This window comes from Rana temporaria, chromosome 2 (genome assembly GCF_905171775.1).
Source record: "Rana temporaria chromosome 2, aRanTem1.1, whole genome shotgun sequence".
Taxonomy (NCBI): domain Eukaryota; kingdom Metazoa; phylum Chordata; class Amphibia; order Anura; family Ranidae; genus Rana; species Rana temporaria.
Window position 1 is genome coordinate 244,919,572 of NC_053490.1, and position 21,270 is coordinate 244,940,841.

The 21,270-nt window shown below is 41.5% G+C and overlaps 1 protein-coding gene across 1 annotated transcript in view; it reads left to right on the forward strand.

Moving 5' to 3' along the window:
- The window catches only part of LOC120926622 (dynein beta chain, flagellar outer arm-like), a 533,844-nt gene that overhangs the window by 237,486 nt on the left and 275,088 nt on the right, over positions 1–21,270 (forward strand). Inside the window, 4 exon segments of the mRNA XM_040336739.1 lie at positions 1,532–1,658; positions 5,692–5,900; positions 8,952–9,024; positions 14,074–14,237. Coding sequence (XP_040192673.1) covers positions 1,532–1,658; positions 5,692–5,900; positions 8,952–9,024; positions 14,074–14,237 — 573 coding nt within the window.

Below are 21,270 nucleotides of genomic sequence, written 5' to 3' on the forward strand. Positions count from 1 at the left end.
TTTTTTGGGGAACCAGTGACACTAATCTCTGGGAGTGCTTTCGAACTGTGTGTGTGTGTGTGTGGGGGGGGGGGGGGGGTGCATTTACTATGGAAAGACAGAGATCCATGTTCCTGCTTAGCAGAAACACAGGATCTCTGTCTTCCCTTCTCAAAGAATGGCGATCAGCCTTGTTTACACAGGCAGACCGCTGTTCTGCTGATCTCCGAAATGATCGGTGGGTCCCGGTGGACATCGGGTCCACGGGACCCACTGATTGGCTTCCGCTGTGTCCAATCACATGGGAGCGGGTCAATGGCGGCGCGCACACCACAGACCCGGAAGTGTGAGATCATGTACTAGATACGTGATCTCGCACAGAGCGGCTGCCCTGCCACAGTATTATTGTGTGGGGCAGTCCCTAACTGGTTAAAGTTTTTCTATACCCCTGGTTATAGGTTATAACCCCTGCCAGGTTGTACTGCTATCTTAGGCTTCATTAGAAATATTTCTCTTTATTTTTCTGTTCTAAGGACAAACTTTTACTAGAATGGAAGTAAGAGTAAATATGCAAAAGGTAAAAAGACAACAATAACATGCTGACGGGTTATAACATTATTTTACTTAACGTAAAAGAAAAATCATGTTCAATTCTAATTGTGTGGCTATTAGAGAAATGTGTCTTCATCTTCTGTCCTAGGGGACAACATTTTTACCAGAAATTAAGGGATTGCAAATAATCCTGGCAGGTGTTCTGATTCCTTCCCCTCTCTATCCAAAACTAAAAAGGTTTTGGGTATAGATATCCGTTAAGTATAACTTTGTTGACTTTGCATTGTTAGTGGCATGTACCCAAAAGATGGGGTGAGGGGTTCAAAGAAAGACTACACTTGTACTATAAGCAAAATTCATTGTGCATGGATTATTTTTTGGATCATTTTTTATTGTTATTTTGTTTTATTGTTTTCCTAAAGTTATATACCAGCTACCAAATACTCTTAGTAAATCTCAAAATAGATCATTATAAATGACGTGGTGGTGAATATTCTCAATCTGATTAGTTTAGGTTGCTAGCTTTATAGTTTGTGGTGCATAATTATTAACCATTAAAAGCATTGCAATTAGTGCAAAAAAATCCATATTTTGTTCATAAAATAGAGAGGAACATAGGCAAGGCCAATTCTACCGTAATGCAATATAATGCTCCTATACCAGACATCACCCTCCTAGGAGTAGAAAAAGTCCAGGGTATCACTTTGTCTCCTGGCCTCCATGCACCTCCCGCTCATGTGCATACAAATAGAAAGGTATAGTGATACCAAATATGCATCACTCTGCAGCGAGTTTTTTTAGCTGTTTGGCGAACCTAGTTTAGGTTCATGATATTTTTTGTGAGCTCAAATAGTTTGTACTCTGCACAGTATACCGAGCAATAGGCAGCATTCTAAAAATGTGATATGAATTCTGATTTTTGGTAAAAAAAAACTTGTTTATGTTAACACTAAAATGGAAGACAATGCACATCATTACAATTACTGTACATATTTGTTAGTTCAACAGATCCTCGGAGACTATGGGGATGTTTAAAAGATCGACTGGAGTGGCGACATGGCACAATGCATACACCAGCAGGAAACAAGAAATTGTTATGTTTGCTTGATGACCTCAACCTTGCTAAGGTGATAACTCAATACACAGGAGACTAGACTAAGAAGCCTATTATTGCAAATTAGTTTGGAAGACCTGTCTTGCTGCGGAAAATCAAAAGTACATTTTATAAATGAGGTTCTTGCAAGGTTAAGCATTGTACACAGCAGATGCACCGATGGCGATTTCAGGATAATTGCACTGAAATGTGTTCATTCAGAATTAGCTAGGATAGTATAAATAGAACAAATGTTTGGCTCAAACCTATTAGAAACAAAAAAGTACTCTAAGCTCTTTTCATGTATTAAACATTGTATGCTTTTAGTTGAAGTGGAACTGTTTTTTTTTTTTTTTTCTTATCACTACTGGTGCTCTTAGTAAAGTGATTCCCACTTCTTGTCCTGGTGATAACATTGTTGTGGGGACAAGAAGGGGTTTGACTGGAGTTAAGTATACATAGGTTTTAAAGGGCATTTATTCAATTGTTAACTTTATCTAAAATAACATAATGCAGTGTATGAACCAATGGCAACCAGTCAGAACTCAACTTAGTCTAAGTTGAGTAATTTGGTTGCTGTGGGTTCCTAAACTCTGCAAATTAGCATTTCTCTTTGTCCATCTTTATTAAATAAGCCCACAGTACCATGAGGGGATTTTTCCATGTGATCTAAAAGCAAACACTTGTTTCAGACCCCCCTTCCCCCATCTGAAAAACTCTTGCCTCAAACCGTTTTTTTTTTGCCCCCTCATCTGGAAAAGTTTTGGTTCAGACCTTTTTCTGCTTCCTTCATTTGGCTAGTTCTTGGTCCAGACCCTTTTCTGCTACCATCATCTGGCATACTATTGGTTTAGACCCTTTTATACTTCCCTCATCTAGCATGCTTTTGGTTCAGACACTTGTCTGTATCCCTCATCTATTAAATGCTTTAGGCCCTCTTCTGCCTTCCTAATTTGGCATACTGTACTCTTGGTTTAGATCCGTTTCCACCTCCCTTTTCTAGTATTCTCTTGGTTCAGACCATTTTCTGCTTTCCTCATCTGGCTTACACTTGGTTTAGATGCTTTTCTGCTCCTCTCACCTAGCAAAATCTTGCTTTAGACCCTTTTTTACCCCATGTCATCTTGCAAATGTAATAAAGGTTGAATGAAGGATGGATGGCCGCACTCCAAAAACTGTACAGGTTGTCTTTTATTAAACGAACAGCAAAAGCATTACCAGATCACAGCAACAGAAACAGGGGACAGCCGACGTTTCGCACAAAATCAGTGCTTATTCATGGCTAATGCTTGCAAATGCTCATCTTGCAAATGCTTGGCTCTGGCATACTCTTAGTTCAGACCATTTTCTGCCCCCTCATTTGGCATACCCTTGGTTCAGTCCCTTTAATGCTTCCCGTATCTGACATGCTCTCAGTTTAGACATTTCTGCCTCCCTCCACTAAAACACTTGCTTTAGACCTTTTTCTCTGCTGCTCATCTGGCTAACCCTTGGTGTAGATCCTTTTCTTCTTTCCTCATCTGGCATATTTTTGATTGAGATACTCTTCTGCTTCCCCTTTATGGCATACTCTGGGTTCGGACCCTTTTCTTCTTCCCTCATAAAGCAAATGCTTGTTTGAGACCCTTTTCTTCCCCCCTCATTTGGCATACTTTTGGTTCTGACCAATTTCTGCCCCCCTCATTTTGCATACCCTTGGTTCAGACCCTTTTCTGCTTCCCTCATCTGGTATACTCTTTGTTCAGACCCTTTTCTGTTCACCTGATGCTTTTGCTAGTTTGTTTCCATAATCGGTTAAGATTCCTTTATTTGTCTTATTGCACATGTTGTACTGACACCTAACATGGAGTTGCTGTAGCATTACAACAACAGATAGGAAGCTCGAATTTATTTACAGTATATACTCGAGTATAAGCTGTCCCGAATATAAGCCGAGGCACCTAATTTTACCACAAAACTGGGAAAACTTATTGACTCGAGTATAAGCCTAGGGTGTCCATCTGCATGCCTCACTTTGCCTCACTGTGTCCATGTGCATGCCTCACTGTGCCCATGCCTCACTGTGCTCATGCCTCACTGTGCTCATGCCTCACTGTGCCCATGCCTCACTGTGCCCATGCCTCACTATGTCCATGCCTCACTATGCCCATGCCTCACTGCATCCATGACTAGACTGATGTTTAACATGGAAGTCTATGGAAGGGGTGCCCGGCTTTGAAAAATTGGTGCTCCCCCAGACAACAAACTTTGCACACTTGTAGATGAGAAATGGGGCTACTTGTGTGCCCAGTTCCGGGTCCAGGGGACCTACAACCCGCCGGTATTGGGTCCCCAAAATCACCAGAGAAATTACTGTTTAACATGAGAGTCTATGGAAGGGGTGCCTGGCTCTGAAAAATTGGTGCTCCTCGGCCGTAAATCCCCCGAACAACAATCTTTGCACACTTGTAGAGAAAGAGGGGGGCTACATGTGTGCCAAGTTTGGGGTCCAGGGGACCTACGGCTGGCTGGTACCGGGTCCCAAAAGTCTGGGAGATCAGGCATAAAAAGGTGACTCGAGTATAAGCCGAGGGGGGCATTTTCAGCACAAAAAAATGTGCTAAAAAACTTGGCTTATACTCGAGTATATACAGTAATTTAATTTTCAACCATCTTTGCAGTTTGAACAACACAGTCTTACTCAAACTTTTTGAGATTTTGTAATGTTTTTCTATTCCTTTTACATTGATCTTTGCAGAAAACTAGAATACAAATGCAATAAAGCTGAATGAGAACAGATCCTGTAGTTTACATTTGTTTGCCTTTAATGTTTATGTACAAAGACGAAGACTATTGTGAATAAATCTGTAACATGGTGGGATTACACATTTGGGCATAAACTGACATCTGCAGGCTTCCATACTGTGCCCACATATGCTGCCAGTATTAAAAAAAAAATACCCCAATGTGTCCCACAAAAATCCCAAGTTATCAGACATTTTTTGTCTGTAAGGGTATAGACATGTCCTCATATTGCATCCCACTGTGCCTTAGATTCTATGGGCCAGATTCAGGTAGAATTCCGGTGGCGTAACGTATTGCATTTACGTTACACCGCCGCAAGTTTTACGGGCAAGTGCTTGATTCACAAAGCACTTGCCTGTAAACTTGCGGCGGCGTAGCGTAAATCCGTCCGGCGCAAGCCCGCCTAATTCAAATGGGGCGTGTATCATTTAAATTAGGCGCGTTCCCACGCCGAACGTACTGCGCATGCTCCGTTTTGAAATTTCCCGCCGTGCTTTGCGCGAAATGACGTCACACCGACGTAATTTTTTGAACGGCGATGTGCGTTACGTCCTTTCCTATTCACGGACGACTTACGCAAAAAAAAAAATAATTAAATTCGACGCGGGAACGACGGCCATACTTTAACATGGCAAGTTTAAATATACGCCAAGAAATAGCAGCTGTAACTATACGCCGGGAAAAGCCGACTAGCGATGACGTAAGAGAATGCTACGACCGTGCGTACCTTCGTGGATCGCCGTAAACAGCTAATTAGCATACCCGACGCGGAAAACGATGCGAACTCCACCGAGCGGGCACCGAAGCATTACACCTACGATCCAAAGGCGTATGAAGCCGTACGCCTGTCGGATCAAAGCCAGAAGCCGTTGTATCTTGGTTTGAGAATTCAAACTAAAGATACGACGCGGCAAATTTGAAAGTACGCCGGAGTATCAGCAGATACTATGGCGTACTTCTTCTGTGAATCTGGCCCTTTGTACCTATGATACTGACTCAGAAAAAGTCAGTATTTGCATAGGCAGTTCAGGAGGCTCTGTGGATACAGTTGAAGGAGGCTAAAACCATGAATGTAAATTGCTGCAAGTAGACACCAACAAGCCTGCACAGTAAGTCATTGCAAAGACCAGTTGTAATGTACAAAACTGAAACCTAATTGGGTAACATTATTTTCCTGTTTCTGCTTTTAGTGTCTTTGCACTTTCTCTTTGGATAGGTCTGAGGAGCAAAGCATATAATAATAGTAAAAAAACAAATGTCTTAAATATAATTTTGTCATTTAGACAAATAAACGTGGAGGCCAGCCAGCATGTGAGTTTGTTCGACAGCTGCTTGATCAAGAAAGAATATTTGATCCCCTGTCTTTGAATTGGAAAACAATCAAGGGCATCATATATCTGGCAACATGGAATACAGCAGCATCTGAGATTCCCCCAGCCCAAAGGCAGCGTTTGCTCAGACATTTTTGCATCTTTCCCTGCAAATACCCAAGGTTTGCTATTTATCTATGAAATTAAACATTCTGCTTTTTAATTGCATCTCATTTTTTTCTATTGTATAATGTTTTGTGGTCATCTGTCATAATCAAGATTGTAGCTAATATATTGAAAAAGGAAAGGTTTTAATAACAACTTTCCATTTATCATACAAAGACCAAAATTTAATAAGAAAAACCAACAATACATACTTTTATAATAAATCCTCAAAGCTGACTCATGGTTGTGGGCCCAAAACTATACAGTATGCTAAATCATAACTCTTAACCACATAAAGATGCATTGTCCAATACACAAACCTCTTTCCTCCAAACTTCCATGGTGCACAGTCAGCAGTGGTGCCTTAACAAAGAGAACCTTCATGTCCTTGCAACAAGCATCAGTGATTGCTGTTCTCAGTAAAAGAGCTATATATTACATGGAGTGATGACTTTTTTATACTATTTTACCCAAAATGTCACACTTGTGTCAGTAGTAATGGTGGGACCTACCTATTTATGACAAGCATATTTGTTAGTCACATTGGCCATGTTTTAAATACAGCAAATAGATAGCTACAAATACAGTAAGCTGCATTTCCATATAAAGATTATTTTGAAGCTACTAATGGCTAAAAAGGGTAAATGTAAAATGTTTAACTTATTTTTTTTTTAACAGAAAATAAATAAATCCAAAAGCTGTGCCCCCCTTCCTCTTTCTCAGTCACATAGGTTGATATTTCAATGGCAAGGGGGCTTTAAAGGTACTGCCCAAATGGTCAGAAGCAGCTGGGGTTGCTTTAAAAAGGGAAACTCTAAAAAGTTGGTACACTTTTTCAAAGCATTTGGTCTATTTGAACGATTTTAGGCTCTTTGGCACCCTATGTTCACCAAAGAGATGGTGTCTGCATGTGGGGCTCCTACTTCCAGCTACTTGTCCTACATAAGGGGCACGAAGGTGATCACCATCATTCCTGGAAAATTGGTGTTAATTCCCAACCAGTTAGATATGTGTGTAGTTAAGCAAACAGATACAATAACAGGAAAACCATGGTTGCACGGCTCCTAATTTAACAGTATCCAGTGGTATCTAATTATGTCCCAAACTCAGGCCTACTTTTTTCTATTGAAAAACACAATGTTGGTGAATGTTTTTGTTTTTATCTTTTTAAAGAGTTATTTGTGCAGAGAATATGCTTCATGCACTACATAACTAGGGAGAGTGTTACCCGGGGATATTTGTTACCTTTGATAAAAATATCCTTAAAGCGGGGGTTCACCCCAAACATTTTTTTTAACATTACATTCAGCCGAGTTGTCAGAATGACATTAGGCTGTTTTTTTAATTTTATTGCCGTACATACCGTATTTTCACCACCGCTTTCGGGTATGTAATCTGCGGGACTGGGCATTCCTAATTGATTGAAATCCTTCCGACCGGCGCATACAGCGCGTCACGAGTTGCCGAAAGAAGCCGGACTGCGAGTCGGCTCTATACGGCGCCTGCGCACCGACGTTCGGCGCAGGCGCCGTATAGAGCCGACTCGCGGTCCGGCTTCTTTCGGCTTCTTTCGGCAACTCGTGCCGCGCTGTATGTGCCGGTCGGAAGGATGTCAATCAATTAGGAACGCCCAGTCCCGCAGATTACATACCCGGAAGCGGCGGTGAAAATACGGTATGTACGGCAATGAAATAAAAAAAAACAGCCTAATGTCATTCTGACAACTTGGCTGAATGTAATGTTAAAAAAATTTTTTTTGGGTGTAATAACTTAAGTGTAATAACTTGGCTAATGTTGAAAGAGGTTGAGGTTTGTTGACACGTTGACTGTTCATATAACACACAATACATTTCTGTAAAAACTGGCACCATGAAAATATAACTTAAAATACTGTATATCTCAACATAGCTGGATGGGATTTAATTTGTTAAAGCAACAACTGCCACATTCAAGATATTGTTTGCACCCTCTCAGTACTGTTGATCTCCTCCAACCTCTTTCAGCCACATTCTGTTTATATTTTCCACCTTGTGTTGGTAATTCCTGAGCATCCTATGGCCATCAAAGACCAAGAAATTAAAGCAGTAAGAGCCGGTTCACACTGGGGCGACCTGGGATCTGACTTCAAGTCGACCCAAGTTGCGCGGTCGAGAAAATGAATGCAAGTGAATGGGAGTCGTCTTAATGTACACTACTGAAGTCGCTCTGACTTCAGAAAAGGTTCCTGTACTACTTCAATCCGACTTCTAGGCAACTTGTAGGCAACTTGTACCCATTGATTTCAATGGAAGTCGCCTCAGAAGTCGGATCACTGTCTTAACTGAGGCAACAATACAGGAAGATAACATACATTTCTCAGGCAAACCCCTCCCTCCCCCCTCCCTCCCACAGAGCTGATTGTTGTTTAATTGGCCACTGGAAAGCCTCCTGTCCTGGAGGCGACTTGAAGTTGCCTTGTACTGTCCTGGAGGCGACTTGAAGTTGCCTTGTACTGTCCTGGAGGCGACTTGAAGTTGCCTTGTACTGTCCTGGAGGCGACTTGAAGTTGCCTTGTAAGTTGCCTGATGATTCATACTCAAGTCGTGTCCAAGTTGCCCCCCAAAGTCGTGCTAGAAGCAGGACCGTCTTAATAGCAGGATGGGCCACTGGGCAAAGTAATGCTCTGGGGCCCGTACAATGATGACAGTGCAGGTAAACAGACATCAAGTAGGTAGAAGGCAGACTGCCTCCCCTGTGTATCTATCACTCTCAGTGCCATGGTGGGGCCCCCAATTACGGGGCAGCGTGGGGTCAAGGACCAGCTGTTTGGGGAAAGTGCAGGGGCACCCCATGCAGCTAGGGCCCCTGGGCAGTGCCCAGGTGTGACCTCTCATTAAGACTGCCCTGGCTAGAAGTCGTGTTGCCCCTGTGTGAATGGGCTCTAAAGGAAGTCAGGCAAGATGTATCAGTTTGTTTTAGCTAGCCTTTTCATACTCTGTTTGGATGCATTTGGAGTGAAATATAATATGCATGTTTTAGCTATCACTATACAAGTGGATTGATTTGTTTCACTTTTTTTTTTATTGCAGTCAAAGCGAACAGTTTGGAATATTCAGCAGTATACTGAATGCTCACTTTGTGCCAGGAGTGATGGAACACAAGGTACCTGTCTTCTCTTCTTCATTAGAAGGATGTTAAGGAAATTGAGCACTATTTTAGCAGCTCAGCTAATTGTGTGCTCATTGTAAGCTTGTAGCGTACCACTTATTAGTTAATGGCCTGTCATAATGAAGTAACTGCAGTGCTTTACAAGTGGCAGTAAAATCTAGTGACATATTTAGGATTCCATTCTCACCAAGCATATTTTAAAGGATTCAATTTAATGTCTGTACATCAAGCCAATTAATGCTTTTCTACATAAAAATGTCAGGGCAGCCAATCTGTTTTGTGGTTTTGTGTTTGTTTCTAATACACTAATTGCTGCAGGGTCTAATTCCCAACTATCCATCAGTCTTTCCATTAACATACATGCAGTATCCATAGTCTGCATTTTGTGCATTTTTAACAATGTAACTCAACAAATCATACTTGCCATAAGATTGTAAAGTTACCATAACAACATTCATAAAGCTGAACTGCAGTTGACTTGCATATGCGGTATGTAAGCTGTCTTACCTGCAAGGCAATGTGCACTTCTGTTCAGCTAGTCCTGTAATACAGGTGTAGCCATCTTTTGGGGGAGGGGGGATTTGAGAAATGGCCCTCCCCAAACAGGATATTGTGCTACACCTGTAGGTAAATACGAGAACCAGAACCTTTGCTAAGTGGAAGAGAGTGTTTGATAATAAAGTTGGCAGTGTCTCCACCCCAGGACAGGACCTCTGTTAACAGAGGGGTTCCCTTCCTGGGAAATTAATCAGTAATCTAATCAAAGTAATTGGGCGCAGATGAGCTACTGCAGCCAGCATATACCATCAGCCATAAGCATATAGATGCACACTAGTAGAGAAATAATACAAACTTTATATAAGAAAAGATTATTAACAGTACATACTTTCGATGTACATAAAGACATTTTCAGCAAAGGGCCCGATATGAATCTTGGTGGAATTGTGTACATATACCTGGGTATATACGCTCACTGGACACTTTATTAGGTACACCCGTTCAATTGTTTGGCAACACAAATTGTTAATCAGCCAATCACATGGCAGCAACTCAATGCATTTAGGCATCTAGACCCGATGAAGACGACTTTCTGAAGTTCAAGCTGAGCATCAGAATGGGGAAGAAAGTGACTTTGAACATAGCATGGTTGTTGGTGCCAGATGGGCTGGTCTGAGTATTTCAAAATTCTGATCTACTGGGATTTTCACACAAAACCAGCTCTAGGGTATACAGAGAATGGTCCAAAAAAGAGAAAAAATCCAGTGAGTGGCAGTTGTGTGGACAAAAAGGCCTTGTTGGTGTAAAAAAAACACTTGTTACAACCAAGGTATGCAGAATACCATCTCTGAATGCACAACACATTGAACCTTGAAGCAGATGGGCTACAGCAGCAGAAGACCACACCGGGTGCCAGGCAGTGGTGCAGTGAATAGCACTTTCGCCTAGCAGCAAAAGGTTCGCTGGTTCGAATCCCAACCACGACACCATCTGCCTGGAGTTTGCATGTTCTCCCTGTGTCTGCGTGGATTTCCTCCGGGTACTCCGGTTTCCTCCCACACTCCAAAGACATGCTGGTAGGTAAATTGGATCTCGTCCAAATTGGCCCAGTATATATGTGTGTATGACTGTGTGTCCCTAGCGTGTCATGATCCTACAGGGTAAAAATGACCGCACCAGCCAAGCAGATACTGGCTGGAAGAAGCGCCCAGAGGCGATTCAGTTCACATGCGTTGCGCTATACAAGTCATTCATTCATTACTGTCAGCTAAGAACAGGAAACTGTGGCAAAAATTCGCACAGGCTCACCAAAATTGGACACTAGAAGATTGGAAAAACGTTGCCTAGTCTAATGAATCTCGATTTCAGTTGTGACATTCAGATGGTAGGGTCAGAATTTGGCGTAAACATCATGAATGCATGAATCCATCCAACGGTTCAGGCTGGTGGTGTAATGGGGTAAGGGATGCTTTCTTGGCACACTGTGGGTCCCTTAGGACCAATTGAGCATTGTTTAAATGCCAAGCCTACCTGAGTATTGTTGCTGACCATGTCCATCCCTTTATGACTACAGCGTACCCATCTTTTGATGGCTACTTCCAGCAGGATAATGCACCAGGTCACAAAGCTTCAATCATCTCACCACTGGTTTCTTGAACATGACAATAAGTTCAATGTGATCACCAGATCTCAATCCAATAGAGAACATTTGGGATGTGGTGGAATAAAAGATTTGCATTATGGATATGCAGCCAACAGATGTGCAGCAACTGCGTGATGCTATTGTGTCAATATGGACCAAAATCTCTGATGAAGGTTTCCACCACCTTGTTGAATCTATGCCATGAAAAATTAAGGCAGTTCTGAAGGCAAAAGGGGGTCCAACCCGGTACTAGTAAGGTGTACCTAATAAAGTGGCCGGCGAGTGTATAGTAATTTATAGAGATACCTCCAGATGAATGTTGCAGCAAAGTCTCATTGTAGAGGCCCCTGAATATGATTCAGTGTCTGTCTTTGTGTCAGACACCTGAAGACAAGGCCTGTGGTGATGAGGAGACCCTCCAGCCTTTACCCAACCAATCTGGAATGCAGTCCTAGTTATCTGGCACTGTGCATGTGAGATAGTAATAGTACCTATGCTCTGTTTGTTATGAGGATTTAGCAATACACTCAAGAAGCTATGGGCAGCTGTAGTTAAACTATTAGAACATACAAATACTTACATAATTGTCTCTTTTGATCTGGTATTTGTAGCATGGACAGGACATGTGGCTGAGGTCTTCTCTCTCTCTACTTTCTCTTTCCATGATATTTTCCCAGCCACTCCTGAGTCAGGAAGTGACATACCTAATTTTACATTACAGTATGATACTAGCAGCTGACAGTAGAGGGCTATGGATCCCTACACAGGTATCCCTGCCAGACCAGATACCCAGGGCTTGAACATCCATTGCAGCTAAGCTTGGTCCTGGGAATGTCTATGGTCTTCTGATTGAATAAAAAAGAAGTAGTGATCATCCTTGTATAATAAATAAATAAACAAATATAAAGCTGGGTTTTGCTTATGAGAATGGTAATAACTATTATAATGATTATAGGGGAGTGTCCATAAATTACAAAAGTATTGAAGTAAGTCCATTCTCACTTGGTAATGACAGTGTGTTACTCCAACACAAGATCTTCCCTCAATTTGAGAGTTTACTGTTTTCCCGATAGCATTGTTATTCTGATCCATTACTAATTACCATTCCAGTGGAGCTCACGTTTACTCTGTATATTGTCACAGATAGACTTTAGTCCTTCAATTTCCCTGAGACTGGTCAGTGCTTCACTGCAGATGATACATTCTAGTGAGTTGGGTACTACTGCTTCAGTACCGTAGTGTTTGTAATTATTGGACAACCATTTCATTTTAAAATGCACAAAGCTCATATCATTTCAAAAGGCTTTGTGCAGAATACGTTATTATATTTTTTATCATTTTAACAATAAGCTATCATTTTTTTTGTACATGAAATTTAATTAAATAACTGGTACCTAAAGTATAATTTAAACCCCAAAATGTTATATATATTCCCACTTACCAGTCTTTAGATATTGTGGCTACATTCTGAAACATTTTTATCAAGCAGAGAAAATTCCTGTTGATCATTTTAGAAATGCAATGTTCTTGTAACTTCTTGTTAGATGAACTGGAGGCCTAAACAATGTTATTTTTATTATAATTGTGTAAACTACTAATCCCATCAACGCCTGTGTAATGGAGTTAAAAAACAGACATGTTTGGAGCCCAGCCTGGGTGGTAACTATGGCACCTTCTTTAGATACAGTGGGTGAATAAGCATAGACATCCAGGGACAGGACTATGATTTTCACAAGATAGATAGGTAACCTGAGCCCAATCTCTATATCTAACCCTTTCACCTAACCCCTAATCACAACTTAACCTATAAAAAATAATGCTTAAAAAGGTAAAGAAACTTTCCCACAATCTTCCTTAACTTTCTACCACCATAAAGAGGTGTAGAACCCATCCAATCACTATATTTACCTAGATCTTGCTCAAAAGCGCATGCTATTGTTTTCCTTCCTCTACAGGCATCTTGATCATATGTCCACACGTGCACAGTTTGGCCTCATAGGCCTTTAAGGGGGATGGTAGATGGATCATCTTGATTGACCCCAGAAGTATGTGTTTCAGAGTACCTGCAATTTCTGGGTACCCAAGGTACCTAAATAAAAGCATGAACCCCAGGATAATGTCTAACCTCAACCTCTAAATCATTTTTAGCCAGCAATATTAGCACAACAATAATTATAGATTACTGGGGCTATTATCATTGAAAATACTTAGACTGATTAATGCATGGTAAGAATTGAAATCCTGACCACATCCTCTTCCTCTTAGTGTGTTTCCTTGTATACATGGTTTTAGACACTTTACTGAAGGCATGCACAGCTGAGAAATAATGATTTTACAATTGCTGTCATAGCAGTTCATTTTTATTTTTATCATGTAAGTACATTGCATCTCTGAGTGTCTTGTGATAAACAACAGAAACATTTGGGATACTCTTTGTTTCTGTCCTTTAAATTGCTGGAGGTACATAATCAGTAGGCAGCAGCATCTTTTCTCTACGTTATTGTAACCTAAGTGCTGACCAGAAGATGGTTATTTCTCTGGTAATAAAGCCATTCTAACTAACTTTAATGCTAATATACAGTAAGAAAGATTTACTAAAAATGGGAAGTGCAAAATCTGGGGCAACTCTGCATAGAAACCAATGAGCTTCCAGGTTTTATTGGCAAAGCTTAATTAAACAAGCTGAAGTTAGATGCTGATTGGTTACTATGCACAGATGCACCAGATTGCGAGTGCTCCAGTTTTAGTTAATCTCCCCCAAAGTGTTTCCATGGTTGGGAGCAGCAGGACACCTTCCTGTAAAGGTTTTTTTTATGGGAACCAGGGGGTAACAACATGTACCTGTTAATGTAAGTAACAACTGAATTAGGTCAGTTTTATAATGAATTCATCTATGTTTTTAGGATGGCAGTTCAGGCTGTATGGCTGCTGAGCATCTACATGGATTAATTGCAGCAATCACTAAAGTTTCAATTGAACTACACAAAAGACTGCGGACTGTTTTTTTGGAGACATCTCAGCGCTGTCACTACATATTTACACTTCGTGATCTTGCAAAAGTATTCAGGTAACCCGAAAAGGAAAGATGCTACAAGTGTTGTTTGGGTTGATTTAAAAGACCTGTTAGCTAACTTCCATGAACAGTTATTGCTTTGTCAGCACTTTGTACCACTTGTAAAAGCTGTTTAAACCTGCACTAGGATGACATGTCAGGTAATTCTGTAATACATACAGTTAAGTCTTGCCAACATCACTGAGTAAAAAGGTCAGTCCTGTGGCTATGTGTGACAATTACTAGAGATAGCTTGTCTATCTCATTCGGCTCACAATTTCAGCATGATGATTAATAACAAGGATTTTGAGTTGAACCTGCAATTTCTGCCCTTATTAGTCTACATCTGTCCAAAATGTCCTCATATAATTTCAAAGCACTCAGCTTTTTTTGTGGAAATGATGAGCTCAGATATATTTTCATGACACTATTTACGTACTTTTTCTTTATAAATTGTATTTCTCTATATGTTTATGCTTTGTTAAAAGGACACAGAGAGCATAATAAGAAAAAAACATATTTTCAGTAATTATGTTTATATTTACTTAACTGGAAATCTGGCTTAGAACTGTGTTTTAGAATAGGATCAAACTATTGAGACTAGTGCAGTTGGTTTTAGTGTAATGATGAACACACATTCCTGGCCAGTAGAATGCCATGCCAAAATAACTGTGGTGAGCTTTTTGTGGGGGGGGAACACTTTTTATTGGGTATCTTTTACTGTCATGTTTACTCTTATTTTATTAGACTTCTCTCCTCGTTTAACAGTAAGGCATGTGTTTACTTTTTAAAAAGGAGAGCCTCTGAAGTTTACATGAACCAAGTGGCTCGGCCCTAACCCCACTCTCTCCTCACAGGCTGTGATTGACAGCAGTAGGAGCCAATGTCTCCTGCTGCTGCTTCCATGGCCAGTGAGTAGAAAGAGAGCGGAAAGAGCCGTGGCTCTTGGGTACAGTGCTGCATCAAGATTGAGCTCAGGTAAGTATAAGGGGGGCTGGTGGGGGTGAGGGGACAGCACACAGAAGTTTTTTTTTACGTTAAAGTATACAATGCGTTAAGGAAGGATACCTTCTGCCTTTAGAGCCACGTTAATAAATATGATATTATCATTGAGGAGAACATTTTTATTCATTGAACTCCTTTTTAGGCTTTTTTTTTCATTTGCAGGACAGATTACAGACAAATATCTAGTTTTAATTGCGGTTTGCTTTACTAAAAAAAAAATAAAAAAAAATAACGATAATGAAGCTTATTAGTGACCTGTGTGTTTAAATTGCAAGATGTGCTAAAACACAATATATATGGGGGTTGATTTACTAAAACTTGAGAGCGCAACATTTGGTGCAGCTCTGCATGGTGGGCAATCAGCTTCTAACCTGAGCTTATTCAATTAACCCCCTGAGCGGTATTCCGGAGTCTGGCTCGGGGTAGAATTTCAGGACCAAATGCGGTAACCCTGAGCCAGACTCGGGACCGCCTCACAGTGTCCACAGGAAGAGTTACTTACCTTGTCCCTGTGATCCACGCTCAATTCACAGTGCCGAGTGGCTCCGAGCGACGTTACCACGCACGGGGGCGGAGATCGGTGACAAATTTTAAAAAGTAAATAAACACAATACATACAGTATACTGTAATCTAAAAGATTACAGTACTGTATGAAACAAATACACACCCCTTTGTCCCCAGTGGTCTGCCCAGTGTCCTACATGCACTTTTATATAATAAAAACTGTTATTTCTGACTGGAAACTGGACATTGTCCATAGCAACCAAAAAGTGTCCCTTTATGTCGAAAGTGGTTTTAGACCAGCTAAAAAACAGCGATAATAAATTAGAATCACTTGCAGAATTGAGCGATAGTGATTTGTGGGAAAATTAAAAGTAATATTTTTTATTATTATTATATTATTTGTTATAATTATTTATATGTATTTATTATATTATAATTTATGATTTTGTGTTTTAAATTTTATTATACCCGGGATGTCTACTAGACTCTTGTTTGGAAAGATTTAAGTGAGTTATTCCTAAGAATTGCAGGCCTACAATATAAAACGCCAAATTTCCATGCAAAATAATGGTACCGCTTTCAGCACCTAAAGTCTGAAATAATCATACCGCCAGGGAGGTTAAGTTTTGCCAAAAAAAAAAAATGGAAGCTGACTGGTTTCTATGCACAGCTGCACCAGATTTTGTATCAATCAGCTTTCATTTTTTTCCAAAGCTTAATTGAACAAGCTGAGGTTAGAAGCAGATTAGCTACCATGCTCAGCTGTGCCAGATTTTGCACTCTCCAGTTTTTACAAATCAACCCCATAAAGTGCAAACATGCTTTATAAATGTAATGCAAGTGAGGTCGATTTACCAAAACTAAAGAGTGTAAAATCTGGCACAGCTGTGCATGGTAGCCATCAGCTTCTAACTTCAGCTTGTTCATTTAAGCTGCACCAGATTTTGCACACTCCAGTTTTAGAAAATCAACCCCACTGTCCTTCAGTTTAGTCTAGAACATATCCTAAAAGTGCAGTCCTCAGTGCAATATGATCATTGCAGGAAGTGACCTTTACTAGAAGAAAGTGTGTGCTACTTAACCACAAACAAATCCCAATGAAAACAGACTCACCAAAAAGTCATGAACGCTAAAATGAATGAACTAAAAAAAACTCCTGATTGTTAAACACAATGTTGACATCCTTCCTCCTCAGGTCTCCCCAGCAATAAGATAAAATCAGCTTAATTGTAATGAGATGTACAAACAAACCACTGCAAGGCGCTCATGCAATAGTGCACCCAAATGTAAAGTGTTAATGAGCCATGTGTGAAGGGCTAATAATGATAGAAAGTCCAGAGCCCAGTAACATCACTAGCTGGAAGTCCAATAAAAACACAGTTTATTCCAACAATAAAAGGAGCAAGAAGCCAAAGCTGAATGTGGAACAGCATTACCAGAGGTGGATCTGATCCCGACTTGACAAGGGAGAACCTGTGTGAACCTCCAACACTACTATACCTTGTCCTGTGTCCTTCCCAGCTGCCAGCAGAGTCACCCAATGCTCCGTGAAAGATAGGTAACATCCCTGTCCATGCCTGCTGGACCATGAGTCAGCGGTAATATGCACCTTAACACGGACCACCCTGTCCAGCGAGGCATGGACATTGCCTTCCACAAGCCGGTAGAGAGCCGGAATCGCCTTCCGTGAGAAAAAGTGGCGTTTGGGAACTTGCCACTGAGGTACCGCACATTCCACAAACTCACGGAAGGGGGCAGAATCTACCAACTGAAACAACAGCAGTTGAAGTGCTAGCAATTTAGCTAAGCTAGCATTCAACCGCTGGGCATGTGGATGGCTGGGAGAGAACTTATTTTGGGGCAGGGAAATTTGCCTGGTACAATCTGACATTGGTGTACCGATAGTAGATTGCCCGCAAGTAATTGACTGTGACACACCTAATTCTACACCTTCAGTCCTATCAGTGCAGGCTTCAGAAAGGACTGAGGGTATAGTGGGGTTGGAGATCCCAGCTGATGAGGAGAAAGGAGAGGTCCGCTTTGTTCTTTGGTGTGGGTTTTTGAGGTACGCTTGCCAACGAACTGCATGGCAAGTCGACATATGTCTGGTCAAGCATGTGGTGCCCAAGCGGGTGATGTTTTGGCCACACGAGATACGCTTGAGACATATGTTGCAAATAGCAGCGGTGCGATCTGGTGCACTCGTCTTAAAAAAGGCCCACACCAAAGAACTTTTGGAATAATGCTGAGAGACAGCAGCGCCCTGAACATGCGTAACTCTGCATTGTGATGCAGTCGGTGTGCTGCCCTTAACCTGGCCCCTGGAGGGCATCCTGCCTCGTTGGAGATGTGCCTCCTCCTCCTCTCTTCTATCAGGCACCCACGTGGAGTCAGTGACCTCATCATCCCCTCCCTCCTCATCACTGTAGAAAACCTGGCAGTATGCTGCAGCTGGGGGAACATGACTGCCAGATTGCTGTCCTTCTTGGGCACCCCCTCTCTCTGGGCTCACGTTACTGCCTTCCTCTAGCTGTGTACCATCATCAGAGCCTTCAAAATGCTGCACATCCTCCTGCAGCATGTACCCAAAACTGTGGTCAATCAGTTCGGGGGACTCCTCAGGAGGACATGGTAGGGCTAGGAAAGGAGTGACTGATGCCATTGAGCAGAGGGAAGAGGCCGCGTTGGCAGCTGCTTTGCCAGACAAAGTAGCCTGAGCCTGGGTGAGAGAGGATGAGGAGGACGAGGACGGCTTGGTCTACCACTCTACCAAGTCTTCGGCATGTTGCGGCTCAACATGGCCAGCTGACGGAAAAAAGGATGAGCGTGTCCCACGGCCACGTGCTGATGAGGATGCACTGTGTCCACGACCAGCACTGTTGCCTCTAGGTGCAGAGCCTGCTTGCCCTCTTTTATTGGCTCCTGACTCTCTGCCTCTCCTTGTTGTCCTTCCAGACATACTAATGGCCTGCAGGGAGATGTAGCTGCACAAATACTGACAATACCTGCTGATCCCTGCCTTTGGTATTAATATGAGCAGATCTCTGCCTGTATGAATTAATATGAGAACACCAGCTTTACGTAGCTTTAGGTGCACACTGTGCAGAGGACACAGACAGTACACACACCACTTAGCTTTAGGTGCACACTGTACAGAGGGCACAAACAGTACACCACGTGAAAGTACTTGCAGAATGATCCCCTGCCTTGGTATTAATATGAGCAGATCCCTGCCTCTAGGAATAAATATGAGAAACACTATCTTTACATAGCTTTAGGTGCACACTGTTCAGAGGACACAGACAGTACACCACGTGAAAATACTTGCAGAATGATCCCCTGCCTGTGGTATTATTATGAGCAGATCCCTGCCTCTAATATGAGAAACACCAGCTTTACGTAGCTTTAGGTGCACACTGTACAGCGGACACAGACAGTACACCACTTAAAAATACTGCAGCTAGCACAATCGCTTGCCTGTCAGTATATTAGGAAGAGCGGATCTAGCTAAACTCAATACAATGTATAAATATATATACAACACCTGGGATGCATATATATCCTCTACACACTGTAACTTTAACTGACTAGCCTGCCTGCCTGCCTGCTCTATCTAACTGCAAAAAATGACACTCTCTCTCTCTCTCTGTCTCTCTCGTCTCTGTAAACCACTGCAACACACTGCCAGGGAGGCAGCCTTATATAGTGTGGGGCGTGAACTAAACCCCCTGTGCCATAATTGGCCAAAGCCACCCTGGCTTTGGCCAATTATGGCTCTCCGTTTTTTGCAAGCTGCGATTGGCCAAGCATGCGGGTCATATTGCATGCTTGGCCAATGTTCGTTATTTGACGAACGGTCGAACATACGATGTTCGAGTCGAACATGGGTTCCACTCGAACACGAAGCTTATCCCTAAGCACCAATATTAAATATAAGGGCCAAGATACATCCCTGGGAATTACAGACCAGTTAGCCTAACATTAATTGTATGCAAGATCTTGGAGGGGATGATAAGGGACTATATACAAGATTTTAGTAATGACAACGGTATCATTAGCAGTAATCAGCATGTTTTCATGAAGAATCGTTCTTGCCAAACCAATCTATTAACCTTCTTTGAGGAGGTGAGCTGCCATCTAGATAAAGGAAAACCCATAGACATGGTGTATCTGGATTTTGCAAAAGCATTTGATACAGTTCCCCACAAATGTTTACTGTACAAAGTAAGGTCAATTGGCATGGACCATAGGGTGAGTACATGGATTGAAAACTGGCTACAGAGGCGTGTTCAGAGGGTAGTGATAAATGGTGAGCACTCGGAATGGGCAGGGGTGTTAAGTGGTGTCCCCTGTGGTTCTGTCCTGGGACAATTCTATTTAATTTTTTCATAAACGACCTGGAGGATGGAATAAACAGTTCAATCTCTGTATTTGCGGACGATACTAAGAAAAGCAAGGCAATAACTTCTCCACAAGATGTGAAAACCTTGCAAGAACATTTGAACAAATTAATGGGGTGGGCAACTACATGGCAAATGAGGTTTAATGTGGAAAAATGAAAAATAATGCATTTGGGTGGCAAAAATATAAATGCAATCTACTCACTGGGGGGAGAACCTCTGGGGGAATCTAGGATATAAAAGGACCTGGGAGTCCTAGTAGATGACAGGCTCAGCAATGGCATGCAATGCCAAGCTGTTGTAAGCAAAGCATGGCATGCATTAAAAAGAGGATTAACACCAGAGATAAAACAATAATTCTCCGACTCTACAAGACTCTCATCAGGCCGCACCTGGAGTATGCTGTCCAGTTCTGGGCACCAGTCTTCAGGAAGGATGTGTTGGAACTCGAGATTCATAGATTTGAAATGGTAGTTAAAGTAAATGTGTACGTGTGTTTTCTAACTGACAAATCTGCATTTCCATAAATTTACACCATTTAAATTGTATGTACCATTTGTTCAGGTATATCACGTTTATTTATAGCCACTATTTGACTGAAAATGTAATGCATGTTGTTGACTCCACAAATTATATTTTCACAGCCTTACTAGTTTAGGCTCACATGTGATGTTGCTCACAAATGGAGATTTTGGTATAGGCTTGTAATGTCCGATACATTCACAGGATTGGATCCTGCTGAGGAAAATAAACTTAACTAGCAATATTTGCTTTGTGAGAATAAAACATTATTACTTAGTTCACAAAGCATAAATTGTTGTTTAACGTTTCCTCCAGGCTCAACTATGGTTCCATGGGACAATAACAGAACAAGAAAATTTACGAGGCTCTAGATACATTGTAATTTATGGAGATTATTTGCAAGTTACTAAAATGTAAATGGGTACAAAGAGCTGGAAGCTCAAGACTGATTTGGAGCCAGCTATATTCATCATAAGAACAATTATATGAACAAAGCACTAAAGCACACGTTCTTTTTAAAAATTAAGACGGACCATACATCTTTGGCATTGTGCCAATAACTGCTTGTGTTAATGTGAATGAAAGCAGTGAAATGGATCAAGGGTTCACAAGACCT